At 40.2% G+C, this 20,949-nt stretch overlaps 1 protein-coding gene across 9 annotated transcripts in view; it reads left to right on the top strand.

Annotated features, from left to right (window-relative positions):
* Positions 1-12,896: 12,896 nt before the first annotated feature.
* Positions 12,897-20,949, top strand: part of Akap9 (A-kinase anchoring protein 9) — a 122,582-nt gene continuing 114,529 nt past the window's right edge. For 8 of the 9 annotated variants that reach the window (XM_057758361.1, XM_057758359.1, XM_057758356.1 and 5 more), the window contains exon 1: positions 12,897-13,104. In XM_057758361.1, coding sequence (XP_057614344.1) covers positions 13,051-13,104 — 54 coding nt within the window. In that variant the 5' untranslated portion in view covers positions 12,897-13,050. The remainder of the gene's footprint in view (positions 13,105-20,949) is intronic. The other variant, XM_057758353.1, reaches the window with a different exon arrangement.

Genomic DNA, 20,949 nt, shown 5'->3' with positions numbered 1-20,949 from the left:
CCTCCATCATTGACTCCTTCCATGTCTGTTACAATTACTGGAGTTGTTGAGTGATTTTCCACAATGCTTACATACATAAGGTTTTTTTCCAGTGTGAATTATTTCATGGATGTTCAGATGACAACGCCAGAAAAAGGTTTATCCACAATGCTTGCATCTATAAATCTTCTGCTTCTCTGTAGTGTGGCTCCTTTCATGTCTGTTATGGTTACTGGGATGCTTGAAGGCTTTTCCACAATGCGTACATGCATAAGGCTTTTTTCCAGTGTGAATTATTTTATGGATATTCAGATGCCTGGGACAGAAAAAGGCTTTTCTACAATGCTTGCATGTGTAATGCCTCTCTGCCATGTGCATTCTTTCATGAATGCTACAAGCACTGGAAGGTTTCTCTGCAGTGTGGCTCCTCTCATGTCTGTTACGACTACTGGGGTGGTTGAAGGCTGTTCCACAATGCTTACACGCATAAGGATTTCTCCAGTGTGAATTATTTCATGGATATTCAGATGACTGGAACAAAAAAAGGCTTTTCCACAGTGCTTACATGTATAAGGTTTCTCTGCAGTATGGCTCCTTTCATGTCTGTTATAACTACTGGGATTGTTGAAGGCTTTTCCACAATGCTTACATGCATAAGCTTTCTCTCCAGTGTGAATTCTTTCGTGAATGTTTCGATAAGAAGAACGGGTGAAGTTTTTCCCACAATGTTTGCAGACAAGGCTTTTGTCCAATGTAACTGCTTTCATGACTGTTATGATGACTGAATTGGGTGAAAGCTTTTCCAAAATGTATATAAGCATATGGCTTCTCTCCTTTGTGAGTTACTTTTTGTTTCTCAAAACATGTTGCATATTTAAATATTTTGCCACACTGCCTACAAATGTACCTTTTCTCTTCAACATGACTTTTTTCATGGTTGGTAATGTTACTGGAATCAATGAAGGATTCTTTACAGAGACTAAATACAAATTGTTTCACTTCTTTATGGGTTCCTTCATCATTCTGGCCATATGTGTATCTCATTAAGACATTCTCATTGAGTTTATATCCAGTGTGAGTTCTCTTCTGAGGCTGATCAAAACAGAGACTCCTACAGGCTTCATTACATTGTTGATTTTTACAGGGTTTCTCTTTAGGAGAAGTTTCAAGTACCTGAAGTGATTCAGAATAACTGATATTTTTCCAATGTTTCTGATGTGTAAAAGCTTTTACCACAGCTTCCTTATACAGTGGTGGTTTCTCTCTAGTTTTTTTTCTCTGACATACCCATGTAAGGATAAATGACCAATACTGTTTCTTACATGCAATGGAGTTTCATGAGTTCTTACTCTGGAAGGCATGCCTTTATTGATCATACTCTCTGGAATAGGTTGCTAGTTTTTATCACACTCAGTATGACATTCATATCCATGGTCTTTCTCAATTGACTGAATTCCCATATTCCTGCTGAGATCTTTTAAGTCCTCTTCAACATTTTCTTCTAGTGCTTTTTCTATGGAGACCAGGTTCAAAAATGTTTCCTTCATCACATCTCTGTAGAGCTTCTTTTGACTAGAATCCAACACAGCCCACTCTTCTGAAGTGAAATTCACTGCCACATCCTCAAAGTTTACTGGCTCCATTTCATACTTCTGATGTGTCTCAGTAGCCTCCCGAGAGGCCTGCAGTCAGCAGAACACACAGACGCCTAAAACAAGTCCTCACCAATTTGTGAGGTTTTTTTTTTTTAAGTGGAATTTCATGCTCATTAATTTGAAAAGTTCTTTTGGTTTATTTATTTCAAAATTTATACCCTGTGCTTTATTTCTGATTACATTACAAAAGTCCTATTAGTTGATCTAAGTTTCTTATTTCCTTCTTGTCTCCCATTTTTTTTGGGAAATTTCCCAAAACTTATCTTTCAACTCCTCTGCTGAATTTTTTTGTCTTCAATGTTACACTTAACTTTTATGATCTTGTTTCCAGTCACCAGATATCATATTTTGACCTCATATATGCCATCAGTGCCCTATGTTAGTCTCTGAGAAGATTCATTATGTGTGCTGGAAGTGGGTTTTCTTCTTTCTGTGCTCTGTCTCTGTGCCTTGTTTCTCTGGGTCCCCCCCCCCCCCGTTTTTTTACTTTGTCTTTGCTCCCATTTGTCATGTTAAATGATTCCTTCACATCTCCGGTGGTTGATAATCTGTTCAAATGAGCTTAATAATATGTGGATTCCTCTAAGGATGATCTGCCAGAGACATGAGTTGTAGGGCTTTCAACACAGACATCTTCTCTTGTCCTGATGCAATTCCCTAGAGGGGATACTTTCCATATCCCATCTGAAAGTATTTGCCAAGTCTCTATTTATGTGATATTCCGAAAGCCAAGAAAAGGGAAAGGAACAGAGAGGTTTACAATGTTCTCTAATACTACATGACTATTTCTTCCCTGACTTCAATTATGCGTTGTATCTCCAAGTTCAAAACTTACCCGACTTAAAATTCCTAGCAGCCTCCTTATTGCTTTTATCTAAATTTATATTGAACAATTCTACGAATAAATCCTCACTGTGGTGAAAACGTGCTAGCTCAAAGAGGTTGAGGAGCAGCTAGTTGGCCTTCCTTCTTATATTTTTGGTTGTGAGCCTAGCCTTTAATGGCTGAGCCATCCCTCCAGGCCTGGCCTTCCTTCTTAACCAGCTTCTCTGGAGAGTTTTTTCCATCCTTCCAATCCAAAAGGAACAACCAAACTCTCCTTCCCTTTCTTCCTGTGCATTTCTCTGTCTTCCTGACTCCCTCTTTACCCTCTATGACGACTTCCTGTCAACGAGCTTCTGGCTCTGCCCCCTGATCTCAGCCTTTTATTTAATTAACACATTCTCAGTGTTCACAGTGTGATCAAATATCCTGTAATAGTTCCTCCTTTTTGGCTCAATAAAATATGATGGCTTTAACCTTAACGCAGTGAAACTATATACAATAAGAACAATTATCAGATGAAAATTACATTTACAACATTGAGTCCATTTGTATTTGCTGAATTTGGTAACAAGAAAAACTGTAAAACTCTAACTACTTAGTCTTCACCCAATCAGAGACCTAAAAATGAGTAAACAGAAAGGGCAGAACAATCAACTTCAGAAACCATAGAAACAACAGAGACATCTGGCTGCCTGGACAATCACTAAGGTGCCTCTGCAACACTGGAGCATCAATCCTGGGCCTATAGGCCCAGAATATCTGACAAACCTTTCCGTGTAGCAGGGATTTTGAAAGACTGGCCTACCTTATCTTGGCAGTTGACATGCTTTGTGACCTGGTTATCCAATTTGGACAGCATACTGTCAGCAGTCGAGACAAGGGCAGTTTCTTGCCCAGTGGATAGCTTTGCCACATTTGAAGCAAGCTCCATATGAAGGTTCTCTGATGCCCATCATTTTTTTAAGATAGATTGTTGCTGCCAGGGGCAGATATGTCTCACTCTCATCAAAAGTCAGGGAGGGGAGCAGAGAAAAATGTAGAGTTCAATAAAAATCAATAAAAGGATGAAAAAAGTCTTATGTTATTAAAACATTTTAAATGCCATATTCTGCAGATCTCAGGAACTGTTCTAAGACCACCTATCTAAAATACATGAGGCTAAATAAAGCTTATTTCTGTCTACATCTAAACATTTAGTACAAGTTTGATTGTTATCTTAGTTATCCTAAACAGTTTGTATTACAAACTTTATATTACAATTATAAATGAGTTGCATAGGTACAATATCTTACAGTATGCTGTAAAATAACCTTAAATTTGTATCAATGTACAAAACCCCATACCAATGCAAAATGCTTGAAACAAGTATTTGAATTTCAGTTTAAATGTAGATTCAATAATCAATCCTTTCATTCTATCATTTGTTTTTCTGAGAGAGTTTGAGTACAGAGTTTATTAAGTGAGTTATGGAAGGGAAAGGGAAGGGGTAGCAGGACACACACACACACAGAAAGAGAGAGAGAGAGAGAGAAGGAATGGGGAGAGGCAGCAGCCATCTCTTCTGAAGAGGGACAGGTAGTATCCTATCATTTCCATATCACCACCTGCACCTTTTTTAAAGATAAAAGAGAAAGAAGGATAGAGGAATTGAAAACAAAGAAAAAAGAGAAAAGACAGAAAGAAAAAAACTCCCTTAGTCTAGCCTCCTTTGTTTAGTTACCTCCTTGATCGTGACCAACCCCCTAAACAATGACAAACATCCATAACCCACCAAATGATCAAAAGTCACCCATCCCACCTCCCACAAATGTGGGCATAGTGTTCTTTTTTCAATATTAAAAGTGTCATCTTTAATATCTGATTAGTGAGCATTAAGCTTGAACTCAGTGTTGGACTGAGCATTTAACATTGTTATTATCCCCACTTGATAGATATGGAATCTGTGATGCAGAAGGTCGCGTAGCTTGGCAAGGGTCCTGTAGAGACGTGGAGATGGTTGGGAGAGCCATTCGGTCTTCTGAGTGCACAGCCTCAACAGTGGGCCAGGCCAGGCCAACTGACCTGTTCCAGGGAGTTGGCTGCCAAGGGCTTGCCTTGCTCTTTCCTGGTTCAGTGACAATTGGGAGACAAGGGTTCTAGTGTGGACACTCCCAATTTGGGATGTGAATCTACACAAGTCCCTTCCTTAGTCAAGTCTTGGTGACTTCACTCCTTAAACAGGAAGCTGAACAAGACTGTGAGTCCAGCATTCCACCCTCTTTAAGGTCCTAGGCTTTCCCCTACCTTGGGATGTCTCTGGGATGAGACATGCCCTCACTCTCTGCCATCTTCTGCCAGTCTGTCATCATCACTGATCTTTTTTATTGTTTTTAATTGAGCTATATATTTTTCTATGCTCCCCATCCTTCCTCTCCCCTCCACTTCAACCCTCTTCCATGGTCCCCATACTTCCAATTTCTCAGGAGATCCTGTATTTTTCTACTTCCCTTGTAGATTAGATCCACGTATTTCTCTCTTAGGGTCCTCTTTGTTGTCTAGGTTCTCTGGGATTGTGAATTGTATGCTGGGTTTTCTTTGCTTTATGTCTAAAAGCCACTTATGAGTGAGTACATATGATAATTGTCTTTCTGGGTCTGGGTTACCTCTCTCAGTATGATGTTTTCTAGATCCTTTCATTTGCCCACAAATTTCAAGATGCCATTACTTTTTTCTGCTGTGTAGTACCCCATTGTGTAAGTGTACCACATTTTCCTTATCCATTCTTCAGTCAAGGGGCATTTAGGTTGTTTCCAGGTTCTGGCTATGACAAACAATGGTGCTATGAACACAGTTGAGCACCTTTGGGTATGTACCCAAAAGTGGTATTGCTGGGTCTTGAGGTATGTTGTTTCCTAATTTTCTGAGAAATCACCATACTGATATCCAAAGGAGCTGTACCGGTTTGCACTCCCAACCACAATGGAGGAGTGTTCCCTTTACCCCACAATCTCTCCAGCATAAGTTGTCATCAGTGTTTTTGACCTTGGCCATTCTTACAGGTGTAAAATTGAATCTCAGAGTTGTTTTGATTTGTATTTCCCTGATGGCTAAGGATGTTGAACATTTCCTTAAGTATCTTTTGGTCATTTGAGATTCTTCTGTTGAGAATTCTATGTTTTTAGAATTTTAATGTCTAATTTCTTGAGTTCTTTATATATTTTGGAGATTAGTCCTTTGTCTGATGTGGGGTTTGTGAAGATCTATTCCCATTCAGTAGGCTTCCTTTTTGTCTTATTGACTGTGTCCTTTGCTTTATAGAAGCTTCTTAGTTTCAGGAAGTCCCATTTATTTATTATTGTTCTCAGTGTCTGTGCTACTGGGGTTATATTTAGGAAGTGGTTATATTTAATGCATGGTTCTTTGCTCATGCATTGAAGACTACTTCCCAATTTCTCTTCTATCGGGTTCAGTGTCATTGGATTTATATTGAGGTCTTTAATGCATTTGGACTTGAGTTTTGTGCATAGCAATAGATGTGGATCTATTTTGATTCTTCTACATGTTGACATCCAGTTATGCTAGCACCATTTCTTGAAGAAACGTTCTTTTTTCCATTGTATAATTTTAGCTTCTTTGTCAAAAATCAGGTGTTCACTGGTATGTAGAACAAAAGCATTTGTTCAACTATGTTCATAATAGCATTATTTGTAATAGGCAGAACCTGGAAACAACCTAGATGCCCCTTAACTGAAGAATGGATAAAAAAGATGTGGCACATTTACATATTAGAGTACTACTCAGTGGTAAAAAAAAAAAACAATGGCATCTTGAATTTTGTATGCAAATGGATATAATTAGAAAACACTATCATCAGTGAGGTAACCCAGACCCAAAAAGATGAATATGGTATGTACTCACTCATAAGTGGATATTAGCTATAAACAAAGGACATTGAGCCTATAGTTCATGATCCTAAAAATGCTAAATAATAAGGTGCACCCCAAGAAAAACATATGAATCCACCTGGAAATTGGTAATAGACAAAATTGCCTGACAAAATTAGGAACATGGGAGTAGGGGGAGAAGGGAGGATAGAAGGGGAAGAGAAGGGGAGAAGGAGAGGGGTGAGGGGAACTTGAGGGAGTGGGATAGTCGAGATGGAGGAAGGACAGAGATGAGAGCAAGGAAAGAGATATCTTGATTGAGGGAGCCATTATAGGGTTAGCAGAAACCTGGCTCTAGAGAATTTCCCAGGAATCCATAAGGATGACCCCAGTTAAGACCCCAAGCAACAGAAGAGAGGGGGACAGATCTTGACTTGCCTGGTAGTCAGACTAATGTAGTCAGACTGATGAATATTTAAATATCACCATAGAACCTTCATCCAGCAACTGATTTAAACACAGAGACCTGTACTGGAGCACTGGACTGAGCTCCGAAAGTCCAGGTGAAGAGTGGGATGAGTGAGAATATGAGCAAAGAGATCAAAACCATGATGGGTTCACCCACTGAAACAGTCTACCTGAGCTAATGGGAGTTCACAAACTCCAGCCAGACTAGGAAGGAACAAGCATAGGACCAAACTAGTCCCTCTAAATGTAGTTGACACTTGAATGGCTGGGGGAGACTGAGGGGTCACTGGCAGTGGCACCAGGATTTATCCCTACTGCATGTATTGGCTTTTTGGGATCCTATACTCTTTGGATGTATACCTTACTCAGCCTAGATATAGTAGGGAAGGCCTTAGACCTTCCACAAAGCAATGTGCCTCACTCTCTCAAAGGATTGGATGGGGGTGGGGTGGGAGGATGTGTGGAAGGAATGGGAGGAGACCAGGGAGTGAGAACTTGGATTGGTGTTTCTTAAAAATCTAATGAATTTAAAAATAAATTTTAAAAAAGTGGGAGTAAAACTCACACCATAACAACAAAACATGGAAAAAAAGAAGTCACAGCTTAGAAAAAGATCACGAGTTAATCTAGGACCTGGGAGACACTCCTAAACTCCATCTTGGTTAGTAGAAAGCATGCTGTTTGAATACTCTGTCCTCAGCAATGTTGATCAGCATCACTACCAGTGTCCTGGGCCGGAAACTGATGATATGCGTTCCTTAGGCTATTTACCTGTGATAGACCTTCCTCAGTACCTAATTTTTCTGAATAAATGTTGGAATGCAGCTTGAATTTTGCAATCTTATGCCTTTTCATAAAGGCATATTTCTCTATATGGTTTGCTGAGCAATGAGTACTAAAGGGGGAAGCTATCTGTTCTTTCCAATAAGTCTTTCAATATATTTCATCTCCATTTGTTTATAACTTGTTAGACTCATTCAGTCCTTATTCAAATGCTTGGATATTTAGAATACAATGTCCTTCTTACATTAACCCATTTTCTTCCTTATTTGTCTCATGAATAATTGTAAGTACATTTTTTTATTAATAATATTAATCAATAATTAGAAAATTTTTCTTGATGGGTTGTAGTGAATGTCTTCATGATAATAAACGACATTATAATATTGTAGAATATTGGTACAGTGTGAAATATAAACAAATTATATAATATGAAATCATTACAAATTATTCAAAAGTTGTCTTCTATTAAAAATTTCTTTATGATAGGTGAAACAAACAGAATTTTTCTAACATAAGATGAGCGTGGAGATGACCAATTGCTCTCGTGGTTCAGTGATGCACTGTTACAAGTGACTCCCACTGTGGTTCTGCATAGACTGTAACAACTCCAGGAATCTTGTCCAAACAAAAAAGATGGTTAGAAAACATTCAAACAGTCTGTTTCTTTTTTCATTTTTAAAGTTGTGGTGTGATTCACATGTGATAAAATGAATATATATTGTATTAATAATAAATTTCTCTCATATATATCTTGATATGGTTCCCCCCCCTACTATTTCCAGTTCCTCCTCACATCACCTCCCATCCAGATCTACTCCCTTTCTGTCTCTTATTAGAAAACAAGCAGGCTCCTAAGGGATTATGTTATGATATGATAAAATAAAAACCATTACATAAAAGTTAGACAAAATAAACCAAAGATAAAGAGCCCAAGAATCAGGGACCACTTATTTGCACTCAGAAATCCCATAAAAACACTAAATTTGAAGCCAGAACACATGCACAAAGGACATGGTAAAGACCCGTGAAAGCCCTGTGCATACTGCCTTAATCTCCATGAATTCATATCAACTTGAATCGTGTTGGTTTAGAGGTCCTTGTATCCTTGGTGCCCTCCATTCTCTCTGGTTCTTTTGCTTTTTCTGCCTCCTCTTCTACAGGGTTCCCTGAGCCCTGGGCAGAGTGATTTGACAGAGATACTCTGTTTAGGGCCAAGTGTTCCCACGTTTCTAACTCTTTGCAGTGTCTGGCTGTGGTCTCTGTATTTGTTCCCCATTGACTGCAGGATGAGGCTGATCTATGAGTATAGCAGGATGTCATTAGGAGTCTTTTGATTACTACATTGTTTTTGTTTTAGAACAGTGAGTGCTATTTGGTTTTACTTTAGGTCCCTGCGCCTTCTAGTCTGAGGTTCTTGATAACCCAAGCGGTATTGGGCATCGTTTCATGTAACAGAGTGGGCCTTAAGTCAAACTAGATACTGGCTGGTTACTCCTGCAAGCTCTGCGCCACCATCGCACTGGCGTAGCTGGCAGGCAGGACACCACTGTGGATCGAAGGGTTTGTAACTGGCTTGGTGTTTGCTGTTCTCTTTTGGTAGCATGCAAAGTACCTTCCTGGGCCAAAAATTGCTAAAATTTAAGGGTTAAGACTCTATGCAGGTACCAGCTCAGTTTCTCCATTTTCAGTGAGTTGTATAGGTGTTGTCTTCAGCAATGGATCAGTTTGTGAAAAGAAACTTACAGTCTTGGAAACGGCCTGGGCTGTTTGGGGATTCCCACGTGACCGCTTGGCTACCAACTCAATTAGATAGAACCCAATCCCAGTACTGACGTTTCATTTGGTGACAAGAGATGCCAGTTGGGACTCCGTTTCCCCTGTTGTTTGGTGATTTCAGTTCGATTTCCTTCATATATGTATATATTTTAGGAAGCTTTTACTTTATTAGGTTTCCACTACCCCTCAAATGGCCTCTACTTTTAGCTGTCTGTCCCCCAAATAAATGTATCTTAACTATATGCATTAATGACTGTTAGTAGATATGAGGGTCCTGTCCCAGCCAAGTTCAGGTCCAGAGAGGAGGACGGGAAGTGGGCTCAAAGAAAAGTCTGATCACCAGATGAGTTTCACACAAATGGTGGCCTTGAATAGCTCGAGCCGTCTTTATTTATACCTCAAAAACAAACATGCTTGTTCCACACTCTGGGGTTAACCTCAGACAAAACAAATGCATTTTCCCCCCAAATTTTTAAATTAAAACAATTTTAAACCAAAAACAGTGCTCAAATTTTTCTAGCTTAGCTAAACATTGAGCCAGGCACATCCTTGTTCTTACAAACCTAAAAGGTGATAAACATGGGCACACATTCTCAAGCACAACAGTATCTTTCAAAACTTAACAAGGCATATTTATTCACACTTCAGATTTGGTTACTGTGATCTTATGGAATTTTTTAAAATTTACTCTTTTTATGTACGTATGTACATGATGTGTGTATAAGTGGTGAGTGTGTGTTCATTACGTGGAGGGTGCACATGCAGCTATGTTCATGTGGAGGTGAGTGGCTAACTTTGTGGTATCAATAAATTCCAATTGTCACACTTGTCAGATAAATAACTTTACCACTGAGCCATTTCTCCAGTCAAGTATTATTTAGCTTAGAATTATACCACCTATATAGGTTCCCTATATAATTATATTACAATTTTGGCTTACTATATTCCAGTATCTCTTGTGGCCAGAGTCTTGTTACATATGCTGGCTAGAATTGATGGTACTCCTGCCTCCGTCTCCTAGTGTCTGGGTTCCAGGATGTGCCAGCATGTCCAGCCCAGTTCAGTCTTAAGGCATGAAAACTACGTACATGGTGCTGCTGTAGTTTGCAGTCTATTGTGTCAGTAGTGAGGATACTTCCGGTTGATGGTCAATCTGACCAGGGGACTCAGAAGCAATAATAGTATCATCTTTTTCTTATAAACTTCCCTATCAGTCTTGTAACTGATGGTTTTAACATCCATTGATATGTATTATTCATATCTATGGTTTCTTTTGATTCAAGTATTTTTCAAAAAATTTTATCATGTCTTCATTTTTTCTTCAGTGTAATTATATTGGTATACAGTTGGATTCATTTGTTTCTTTTTTAAAAGAGGTTGTTTTTTTATTTTAATTCTGGCTTTTGGAAACAAAAATATTTTATAGACCTTCACAATGGTAACTTATATTCCTAGTTTCTAATATGAAACTGTGTAGGGATAAATATTTTATATTATTTTGCTTGTTTTTAAAATGCCATGTAGTATTTGTAAGATATATTCATTAGACTCCTTAAAAGATGAAAGCAAACACACACCTGTAGTCATATTTTGTTTGTGATCTAATAAATAAAGCTTGCCTGAAGATCAAACAGCAGAGCTCAGCAACTAGTTAGCCTTAGATGCCAGGCAGTGGTGGCACACACCTTTAATCTGCCCAGAAGCAGATGGATCTCTGAGAGTTCAAGGCCACCCTGGGCTACCCGAGATTGAATCTGCTGTCTAAAAGAGAAACAGAGCTCACACAAAGGTGATCCCAAGTAAATGGCTGCTCTGCTTCTCTGATCTTTCCGTATTAACCCCTATATCCGACTCTGGGTTTTTATTATTAAGACCAGTTAGAATTTGTGCTACATCTGGCGCCCAACTTTTGGAACACGAATTCACAAAAAAAATTTCTTTTTGTTCCTGTAACCTTAAAGCCACTGGCACAGGCCAGAGCTACAGGCAGCCAGAGTCACCCCCTGCTGGCTGGGTTTTCCTTTCTTATCTCCTGGTGGGCTCTCCCTGGATCCCCTTTTCAGCCTGCTGCCAAACCAGATAGCTGCCTTGAAATCCAGTCAGGCATCTACTGTTCTGTGCAGAAGGACTAAGCCTTACATCAGCAGCAGCAGCAGTGGCAAATTTGGTGAGAAAATTGGGAATTCTTAAAGGAAGGGATTAGTTAAAACAGAGTTTTTCCTGTGTTAAAAATGGGGAACACTATGATGATGGAGACAGTTAGGTCTCTGTATGATTATGCAATTAATTATTTAAAAATGGAACAATTAAATGAAGTGAAAATCAACTTAACTGGGATTGACATATGTCAATTATCATCTTGGTAATTCTTGGTTTATCTCTAAAATATTTGGTTAATATGAGTGCCAAGATAGATGCCTTAGAAAAGTTTATTAAAACAGATCATAGAGACATTTAAATTCAGATAGAGGAATTTAAAGGAGAACTTTGCATTATAAGGGTAGAGGGGAATAGCCCAAGTCTTTCAAACAACCAACCTTAATATATCCAGCAACCTTACAGGAATTGCCAAATGACAGATATACCAAAGGCTCTGTAAGAGCTGAATGAACTCCTGGGCAAATGTTAGATTTAAGGAGATTCAAGGAAACGAAACTATGATATATTATTCATTCACGATTTATGAAGCAGATGTTAAACTCATGATCAAGAGTGGAGAGACTTGGTTCCAGCAGTCTTGTTTGCTTGGTCCACAATTACAGGGGAGGACCTGGTGGAAAGAAAAGACTAAGGCCATTCAACAATGGAGTAGGGCTAGAGGTATGGACATCTCCCAAGATCAACTTCTTGAGAAGGAGATATTAATATAGAAAGGCAATCCCTATATGATGGACAAAACCCGGATTTATTCTAGGCATCAGCTTTGAATGCTTGGGATAGAATTGAAGAAATAGGAAAAAAGAACAAGCTGTTTTAAGGTCATTAACGCTGGAAAGTTAGTGTAGACGGGGTTCGTTCTCAACACAGATTCCGAAATCAAGCTCCTTTAGGAGCAGGGCTGCTAAGGAGAAGCCCCCAGGAGAAGTGTCTCTGCTCTTCTGGAACAAAGAGCTGGGAGAAGCCTGTGGAGGCAGTAACTGTTCTTCCTGCTCGCCTTGAAGGAGACCTTGGGTGGGCGGGAACCGGTGGGGACTAGAAGGAGGGATTGGGGGTGGTGGTAAGGCTGACTAGAGAACCCTCCCGGATCCCCGTTCACCTGGGCTGATAGACGATTGCTAGGCGGGTCCCGCCCTGGCCACCGCACTTCCCACTGCGGCTTCTCCTTGCAAGGCAGCTGCTGCTCTTGAATTAGGAAATGCACTGCTGTGTGCTTGAAGCACCGACTCCCCGGAGGAGCAGGTGGCAGGCCGCAGTGTGCCGACCCTCCGACCTGGGCGAGCAGCGAGGCCCCGAGCACCTGCCGGAGCCAAGGCTCGCGGCTGCGCAGACAGCCCGTCCCGCTCCGCCCAGCTCCGCCCACCCCCGTGTGTTTACGTGGAGACGAAGATGGCGGCGGAGATGGAGGGGCTAGTGCAACCCGGCACGAGTCGCGGGTGAGCGCTTAGCGTGCCCCGGGCGGCCGGGCGGCCGTGGAGCTCTGTCCGCTGGCGTCTGAACAGATCTTTCCTCTCCACCCTTTCCCTGCCTGCCCCGCAGACGACATGGAGGACGAGGACGAGGAGAGACAGAGGAAGATCGCCCAAGGCGGGGCTTTGGTAGGAGCACGGCGGCCTCAGGCCGCTCCGGGAGGCGGTGTCCGGGGGCGGGGGGGAGGGGAGGCTGGGGGTGGTGGCTGGGGGTTGAGGGGGGCAGGATTGGGGGTGGAGGGGTGGAGGGAGGGCAAGGTTCGAGCTGGGGAGAGCCGCCCCCTGACTGCTGGTGGAGACGTGCTGACTGCACCTCCCGGCTTCTTTCTCCCAGGTGCCACAGATAACCCGAGGAGCAGGTGGCCGCCCTTAGCCCCTCTAAGAACTGCTAACGACTTGCTTTGCAGCCTCTGCCCTTTTCACTTTCAGAAGGGCGTTTTACAGTCGTTCAGGCTTTGTGCTTTTCGGACTGGGTGTTTAGGGTTTTTCTTTTTTCTTTCTTTCTTTTTTTTTTATCCTGAGGGACACCCGTATGCTGATCACCAGCCTGCTGGCTTTAGGTGTCACGCTGGCACTCTTGGGTGTGTGTGATTGACCTGTGACAGCTGCCTCGGCAGTGACTTGAGTGTGCCACAAGTGCCAGCTGTGAACTTGGCTGCAGGGGCATTTTTAGAGCGTTTTATTTATTTATTTATTTTTGTATGCTTGTGTTGGAGGTCTTTGTCATGGCACGTGAGCTTTTGTAGCGCGTGGAATGGAACATCTGACCACCGAAAGGGTCTATAAATTAAACAATACCAACAGAATTCCTATTTAATGTTATGTATTTGATAGTATGTAGTAAATGTTATGTATTTGGTGAGTTTGATTTTTGTGTGGGCGTGCGTGTATGGCGAGACATATAAACAAGAATTATAGCTAGGTATCCTTCAGTGGACTTAATGAATAATTTGACACAACATGAATGGAATATAATGATTTCTTAATAAAATTGCCAGTTTGGGCTTACCTATTGACCTTGCTCCCTAAAATGAAGTAAAAGCCCTCGTTTTTAGCAGTCATACCTGGGGACGATCACATTGTTTTAAACTGCTTTTCTGTATTGTACTTGACATGAGCGACAATCATCTGCGGTTAGGGTGATTTATCTTTCACATTTTGGTAAAATATTTTAAATATTGTTCATTTCCCTAAACGTTATATAAAGAGGCTCATTATTATGTTAATACAACTTAAAATTATCTAACAATAATTATTCAATAAATATTTATAGAATGAACAGAATAAGAAATGAGTCCTCTTTATGACTATCACTTAATTCAGAACTCTTAGAGAAGTTGTCCATTGCTGGCATAAGAAAAGAACATGTAAAATCTCTCCCCCAAATCGGTTTATAAGCTTGTTTCTGCATATTTCGTAGTTGGTGCTGCTCACAGTCAGGATGGGTCTTTCCTACTTGTTTACCACTCTCTGAAAATACCCTCACAGACACACAGTTCATCTCACTAACACCCTACATGTTTCTTAAGCCAATGATGTTTACAACTGAAATTAGTCATCACTTCTCCATGTGTCCGTTTACACACATAACCTTTGGGAAATAACATTTTAAAACCTAGCACTATTGGTGGGCATTTTCCAAACTCAAAGTCTCTGCAGGATTATTTTCATTCTATATATACTATAGTTTATTCTCCTGTGCAGGATTTAGGCTGGCATAAAACATTTCATAAAATATATTCTATAATGTATACATGACAAGCTATTTTTAAAATGTTCATTTATGTGCTGTATATAAATGAAAATTGTCATTGGAACAACTTATCAATTTACCAAGAAAAATATTTAAGAATTGTGGCTTATGAAACTACGTTATAAAAGATGATAATTATGTCTAATAAGCAGGTAAGAAATCACAAAAATAACTGGCATGGAAGATATCTGAGAGAAAGCACTAAAAGCTTGTGTAAGTGTTGATTTAACTATTCCAAGTCATCTCCCCAGATCTAAAATATTTCTGTTATGATCAGGTTAAAAAAAAGTTCAAATACCATTTTTAAAAATAATAAAGCCTTATCAAATAGAGTATGTGCTCTCTGACATGAGCATCTCAGAGAAGATCATGGCAGTGTGCGCTAAGTTTCCTACTTTAGTGTGATCCTGAACCTGTAGTATTTTACTCCAGTATTGCTTGTATTGCAGAGCTGACGTTCTGTATTATTTGGCATTTGTGAATGTCCTTTTTTGTTTTCTTAGGGAAAATGTCATGCATCCCAGACTGGCCTTGAACTCCTGCTCCTCCTGGTCTATGCCTCCTGAGTGCTGGGACCTATAGCTGTGTGCCACCAGGCCCCGTGGATCGCCTTTTCACCTTTGTCTTCCTTTTCCTTTGCTCTTACTGCCAGTTCTCTTTCATTTGGATGTGGTCCTCTGGCCTTGTCCCTTTCATTTTCCTTTTCTCCTAATTAGCTGTTTTAAATTTGCATTGACCAAAGAACCCAGAAACGGGTTAATTAGTCTGGTGTGAAACCTCAAAGAAGAACGAAGCCCAGGTAATGAGGAGCCAGATGAGCCACTGGACATAGACTAGCTTTGGCAGTAAAAGTAGTGGTGACGGTTAACAGAGTGTGTGTTTGTTATATCTGACCTCTAAAAAGGCTCTTTCCTAGTGCACAGCTATTTTCAAACAGGTGTTTCTATCATAGCAGTAATATATTCATTGTTATTTAAAGAAAGCATTAAAGCCTTTACACATACACACACAAACACACACACACAGAGGCTGACCTGGAACTCACTATATAGACCAAAAACTGAAGAGATCTGCCTGCCTCTGCCTCATGAGTGGTGGGATTAAGTGTATCGCCACAGCCAGTCCAATTTGTAGAAATTATACTCAAACCGTTATTTCATTTAATTTTCACAATCTGATGAAATAATAGTCTGGCCTCGTTAAAAGGCCCTAATGTTAGGAACACATATTTTGACTCATGAGCTTTGCCAACTCTCAGTGAACATAGCTAAGCAGATTATAAAGTTTTAAAAATGTTACTATAGAGATTAGCATATTTTCACATCTCATAGTATGTTCTGAAAATTCTTTTTTTTTTTTGCTGGGAATGATCGTTTATAACATCATAATTCTTGAGTTTAGAAATACATGATTGTTTAGTCACTTATTCTTGTTCTAGTTAGAGTAAGACACTTGCTTGGGATCTGAAACAGTTTTGCACTACAAATGTATATGGACACAGTATCTTTCCAGTAAATCTTGCAACTATTTCTGTGACTACATATGTTAACATTTTTATAATTGGCTTCCAAATGGCAAACACAGATGGCTGGTGTCTGAATTTCCAGGGTGTTTTAGAATAAATGTTTTCTCAGTGAATTAAAGTGTATCGTTTCAGTGTCAGGTGGTTAACCTAACAGAGTAGCCTTTTACATGTCTGTTAACTTTTCTTTCAGATTTAAAGTAAAAAAGCCAAAAGAAACTGAATATAATATGATCTTTTTTTCTTTCATTTTTAATTGAACAGAATTCTCTCCAGGAAGTTTTTGTACATAGTATTTTTCTGAGAATTTGAATTTTTAATTTTTTAAAGAAAGTTTTAAGAATTGAATTAAAATCCTTTAGTTAACCGCCCCTCACAAAGACCACATATAATCCACTAAAACAGACTGAAAACAGTGTCTTTGTAATTTTATGGCTTTAGAACTGGCCTGTTCCAAATGCAGTTGTAGAACTGATTATTCTATTACATGGATATTTGTCCGTGTATGTCTTTCCATTGGATTCAGTAATGCATACTGTTACCTCTGCCATAATTTGCAAATGGCATATGGCAGTCAAACTTGCCATAATTTGGTATTTTTACCTGTGTACTTATACTGTATACTTACACTAGATATAAATGATTTGTGTGCACTAAAAGAGTTGGAGTTTGAAAAAGAATCTTAATCCTAAACTCCTCTGCTGGTGGTGTATTTTAATGAGAGCATGGTAATGTAAGCAGCTTTTGAAGTGTGGTGGTAAGAATGCCATTTGTAGTAATCTTTGGCATTGCATTCTCCCTGAGGGATCTTTGCTTTTTAAATGATAAGCCTGGACTTTTGATTCTATTTACAGATAGTATTTTAACAGCAACCCAGTCACTTGATTTTTAAGAATGGATCTTCTATCCTACAAAGCCTTCTAAGTGTATTTCAGGGCCTTAATACTGTACAAAGCGGCAGCTGACTCTGCACCTGTTCTTCAAGCAGACAAGAAATAGAACACCTGTGGAGTTGCTAAATAACTTGGGAAAACCCTGGTGTAGTGTATTTTTATATTGTATGGCACTAGTAACTGCTATATGTGATTGCTGAATGAATGTCTTTAAAAAATGGGCATCCCTATGTATATTCTTTTATAGTTGGTAAAGTTTAAAAATACTGTATTATTTATTCTTAGTGTTTGATGGTGATATTTGTTGACAGGGGTTTCTTTCCCATCTGATACTGTCTGGTCAGGCAGTTGTTCAGTCACAAGGAAATACACAGAGGTCTGTATTAATTATAAACTGATGGCCTTTTAGCTCAGGCTTTTTGTTAACTCTTATAACTTATATTAGCCCATAATACTTGTTTGTGTTAACCACGTGGCTCGGTACCTTTTCGGTGAGGCAGTCACATCTCGCTTGCTCTATGTCTGGCTTCCTCTGTGTCTGGGTCACGACTACAGACTGAATCTTTCCTCTTCCCAGAATTCTCGTTGCCCCACCTCTACTTCCTGCCTGGCCACCTGCCTATACTTCCTACCTGGCTACTGGCCAATCAGCATTTATTTAAAATATAAGTGACAGTGTACAGACCATTGTTCCACAGTACTTCCCTCACCCCTGTTTTTTCTTTTTTAAAATAAGAACTCTGAATTGAATCCCTTTCTTTTTTTTAGCTTTTCTCCTGACCATTACAAGTAACAACTTGTAACCAACACTGTAAACAAAGAAAAATATCAATAGTCCATTTTTTGTGGGCATAGTTTTTCAGGCTGTTTCCTGCTGATTGGGGGCACTGATAATCTTACAGAGATCTAAAGAAAATTTAGAATTACAGTCAAGTCCTAACTGGAAAATTCTGAGGCTTGATCATCTAGCTAGCAGTCTTGAAACTTGTGGTTGTAGAACTCAGAGGAAACTCCAGCAGAGGTCCTCTGAAACATTGGATCATCTGGACCATCTGCTCCTATTGGAGAGTCTTCAGGGGGTCTTCCCTGTTAAACCTGATTTTCCTTAGCCTAGAATGAATCCACAGCTTCTCATTTCCTGTGGAAACAAAAGGAAAACCTCTTCTCCAAAGTAACATACCTTTTGACTTAAATTTTGAAGTCAAGGCATTTTCAAAATATATATGTTGGATTAATCCAGCAGCATTTATAACAGCATTTTAGCAGCTGTTTTTCCTTCCTCAGCAGTCATACAATTCAAAGACAACACAGTAATATGCACTATCCAGACTCTGTATTTTCCATCTTTACATGGCTTTATTTTAACCTCTTTTTATTTTTATTTTTAATTTTTGGCTTTTTGAGACAGGGTTTCTCTGTGTATCTCTGGCTGTCCTGGCACTCATTCTGTAGACCAGGTTGTTCTTGAACTCACAGAGATCCACCTGCCTCTGCCTCCCAAGTGTTGGGATTAAAGGTGTGTACCACCACACCCAACTACTCTCTTTCTTTTTTATTTTAAGGACTTTATCTTTTTCTTTTCTCTCCCAAACCTACATATATTTTTAAATACACTCTAAACCATTTAGAGGTTTTTTTTTTTTTTTTGTCTTTGAATCTATCTTTACTGTATCTCTTTTTCTGACCACATAAGTCTTTAATTTGCTAAGCAGTATGACTAAAACCATGATTTTGATGGCTGGATCCAACTCATTCCTTAGCTTTTTGAGAGTCTAGCTTCATGGTGGAGGTACTGGCCAGAGCCATGTTTATTGCCACAACTCTGTGGTGTTTCAGGGTCTGTGCCGCCACCAAGAAGCATGCTGTAGGCTATTCATAAACACCATTTAAGTGTTTTGTGGCAGAGCCTCTTAAAAAGGCTGCAAAGTTTGTGCAGCAAAAGCTCTGTCAGGAAGCCTCTCTAGCAAACAGAGCTCACCCGAGAAAGTGCCTCTGTCATGCTTAACTCTATTCTTTTCTGTCTAGAATTACTTCCCAAGCTCTCAGGTTTTCTGTGGATGAGTTGTCCACATGTTGTGCACCATTTGTTGACTTTTTGTCCCACTTGGTCCTGCCTGGTCAGGCAGTTGTTCAGTCACAAGGAAATACACAGAGGTCTGTATTAATTATAAACTGATGGCCTTTTAGCTCAGGCTTTTTATTAACTTATAACTTACATTAGCCCATAATACTTGTCTGTGTTAACCACGTGGCTTGGTACCTTTTCGGTGAGGCAGTCACATCTTGCTTGCTCCATGTCTGGCTTCCTCTGTGTCTGGGTCACGACTGCAGACTGAATCTTTCCTCTTTCCAGAATTCTCGTTGCCCCACCTCTACTTCCTGCCTGGCCACCTGCCTATACTTCCTACCTGGCTACTGGCCAATCAGCATTTATTTAAAATACAAGTGACAAGGTACAGACTGCTGACCCACAACATCATTGATGATACTGTGTTAATCAATTATATAATTACTTATCAGCTATTTTTGTAATTAGTGTAGTTAATAGTTATAGTAATTCTGTTGTATATTTCTTTCCTTTTTTGGAAGGCTCATATTTTCTTCTGTGTGATTAAAGAGCTCATATTTAAGAAGTGGTGGTTTCATATAAAAGAAATTTTATAAAAAAGGAAATTTAGACTAGGGAGATGGCTCAATGTGTAAAGTTGCTTGCTTGCACAAGCAAAGTTCAGGTCCTCGGCATCCATGTAAAAGCCAGGCTTTGTGTTGTGAGTTTCTAATCTTTTGGGTGAGGGGAGGCATAGATGGAGGCAGAGGGTGCCTGAAGTGATGATTCACTGACCACTGAGGCAGTAGCTTCAGGCCAGGTTCAGGCATCCTGAAGAGTGATACCTACACTCAGGCCAGCATACGGTGCACACACTCCTTCCTCACAAGCACACTCGAAGAGAAGTTAAGTTTGGGAAAAACACCTGTAGTTCAAGCCATGAAACACATCAAAGTTGCTATACAATCATTTTCTCTTTTCTTTTTTCTTTTTATTTTTTTAAAGAAAACAAACTGTCCCTTTTCATTATACACACCAATCCAAGCTCCCACTCCCCTCCTCCCATTCCCTCTATCTCACTCCCCTCAACCCTTCCCCCATCCACTCCACAGAGAGGGTAGGGTATATTGCTTTGGGGAAAGTCAAAGGCCCTCCCTACTATATCCAGGCCGAGCAAGATACCCATCCAAAGAGAATGGGTTCCCAAAAAACCAGTAAAAGCAGCAGGGACAAATCCTGGTGCCACTGCCAATGGCCCCCAGTCTGCCCCAGCTGTGCAACTGTCAACCACATTCAGAGGGAGTAGTTTGGTCCTATGCTTGTTCCTTCCCAGTCCGACTGGAGTTGGTGAGCTCCCATTAGCTCAGGTAGACTGTTTCAGTGGGTGAACCCATCATGGGTGACCTCTTTGCTTATATTCTCACTCCTCCCACTCTTCACCTGGACTTTGGGAGCCCAGTCCAGTGCTGGTCTCTGTTTCCATCAGTTGCTGGATGAAGGTTCTATGGTGACATTTAAGATACTCATCAGTAGCTGGGCGGTGGTGGCGCACACCTTTAATCCCAGCACTCGGGAGGCAGAGGCAGGCGGATCTCTGTGAGTTCGAGGCCAGCCTGGTCTACAAAGGGAGTTCCAGGATAGGCTCCAAAGCTACAGAGAAACCCTTCCTCAAAAAACCAGGAAAAAAAAAAAAGATACTCATCAGTCTGACTACAGGGCAAGGCAAGTTTGGGCCCGCTCTCCTCCATTGCTTAGGGTC

Source organism: Chionomys nivalis, chromosome 26 (assembly GCF_950005125.1).
Source record: "Chionomys nivalis chromosome 26, mChiNiv1.1, whole genome shotgun sequence".
Classification (NCBI taxonomy): domain Eukaryota; kingdom Metazoa; phylum Chordata; class Mammalia; order Rodentia; family Cricetidae; genus Chionomys; species Chionomys nivalis.
Note: the sequence above shows the minus strand (reverse complement) of the source record. Positions and strands in the feature narration are given on the sequence as shown.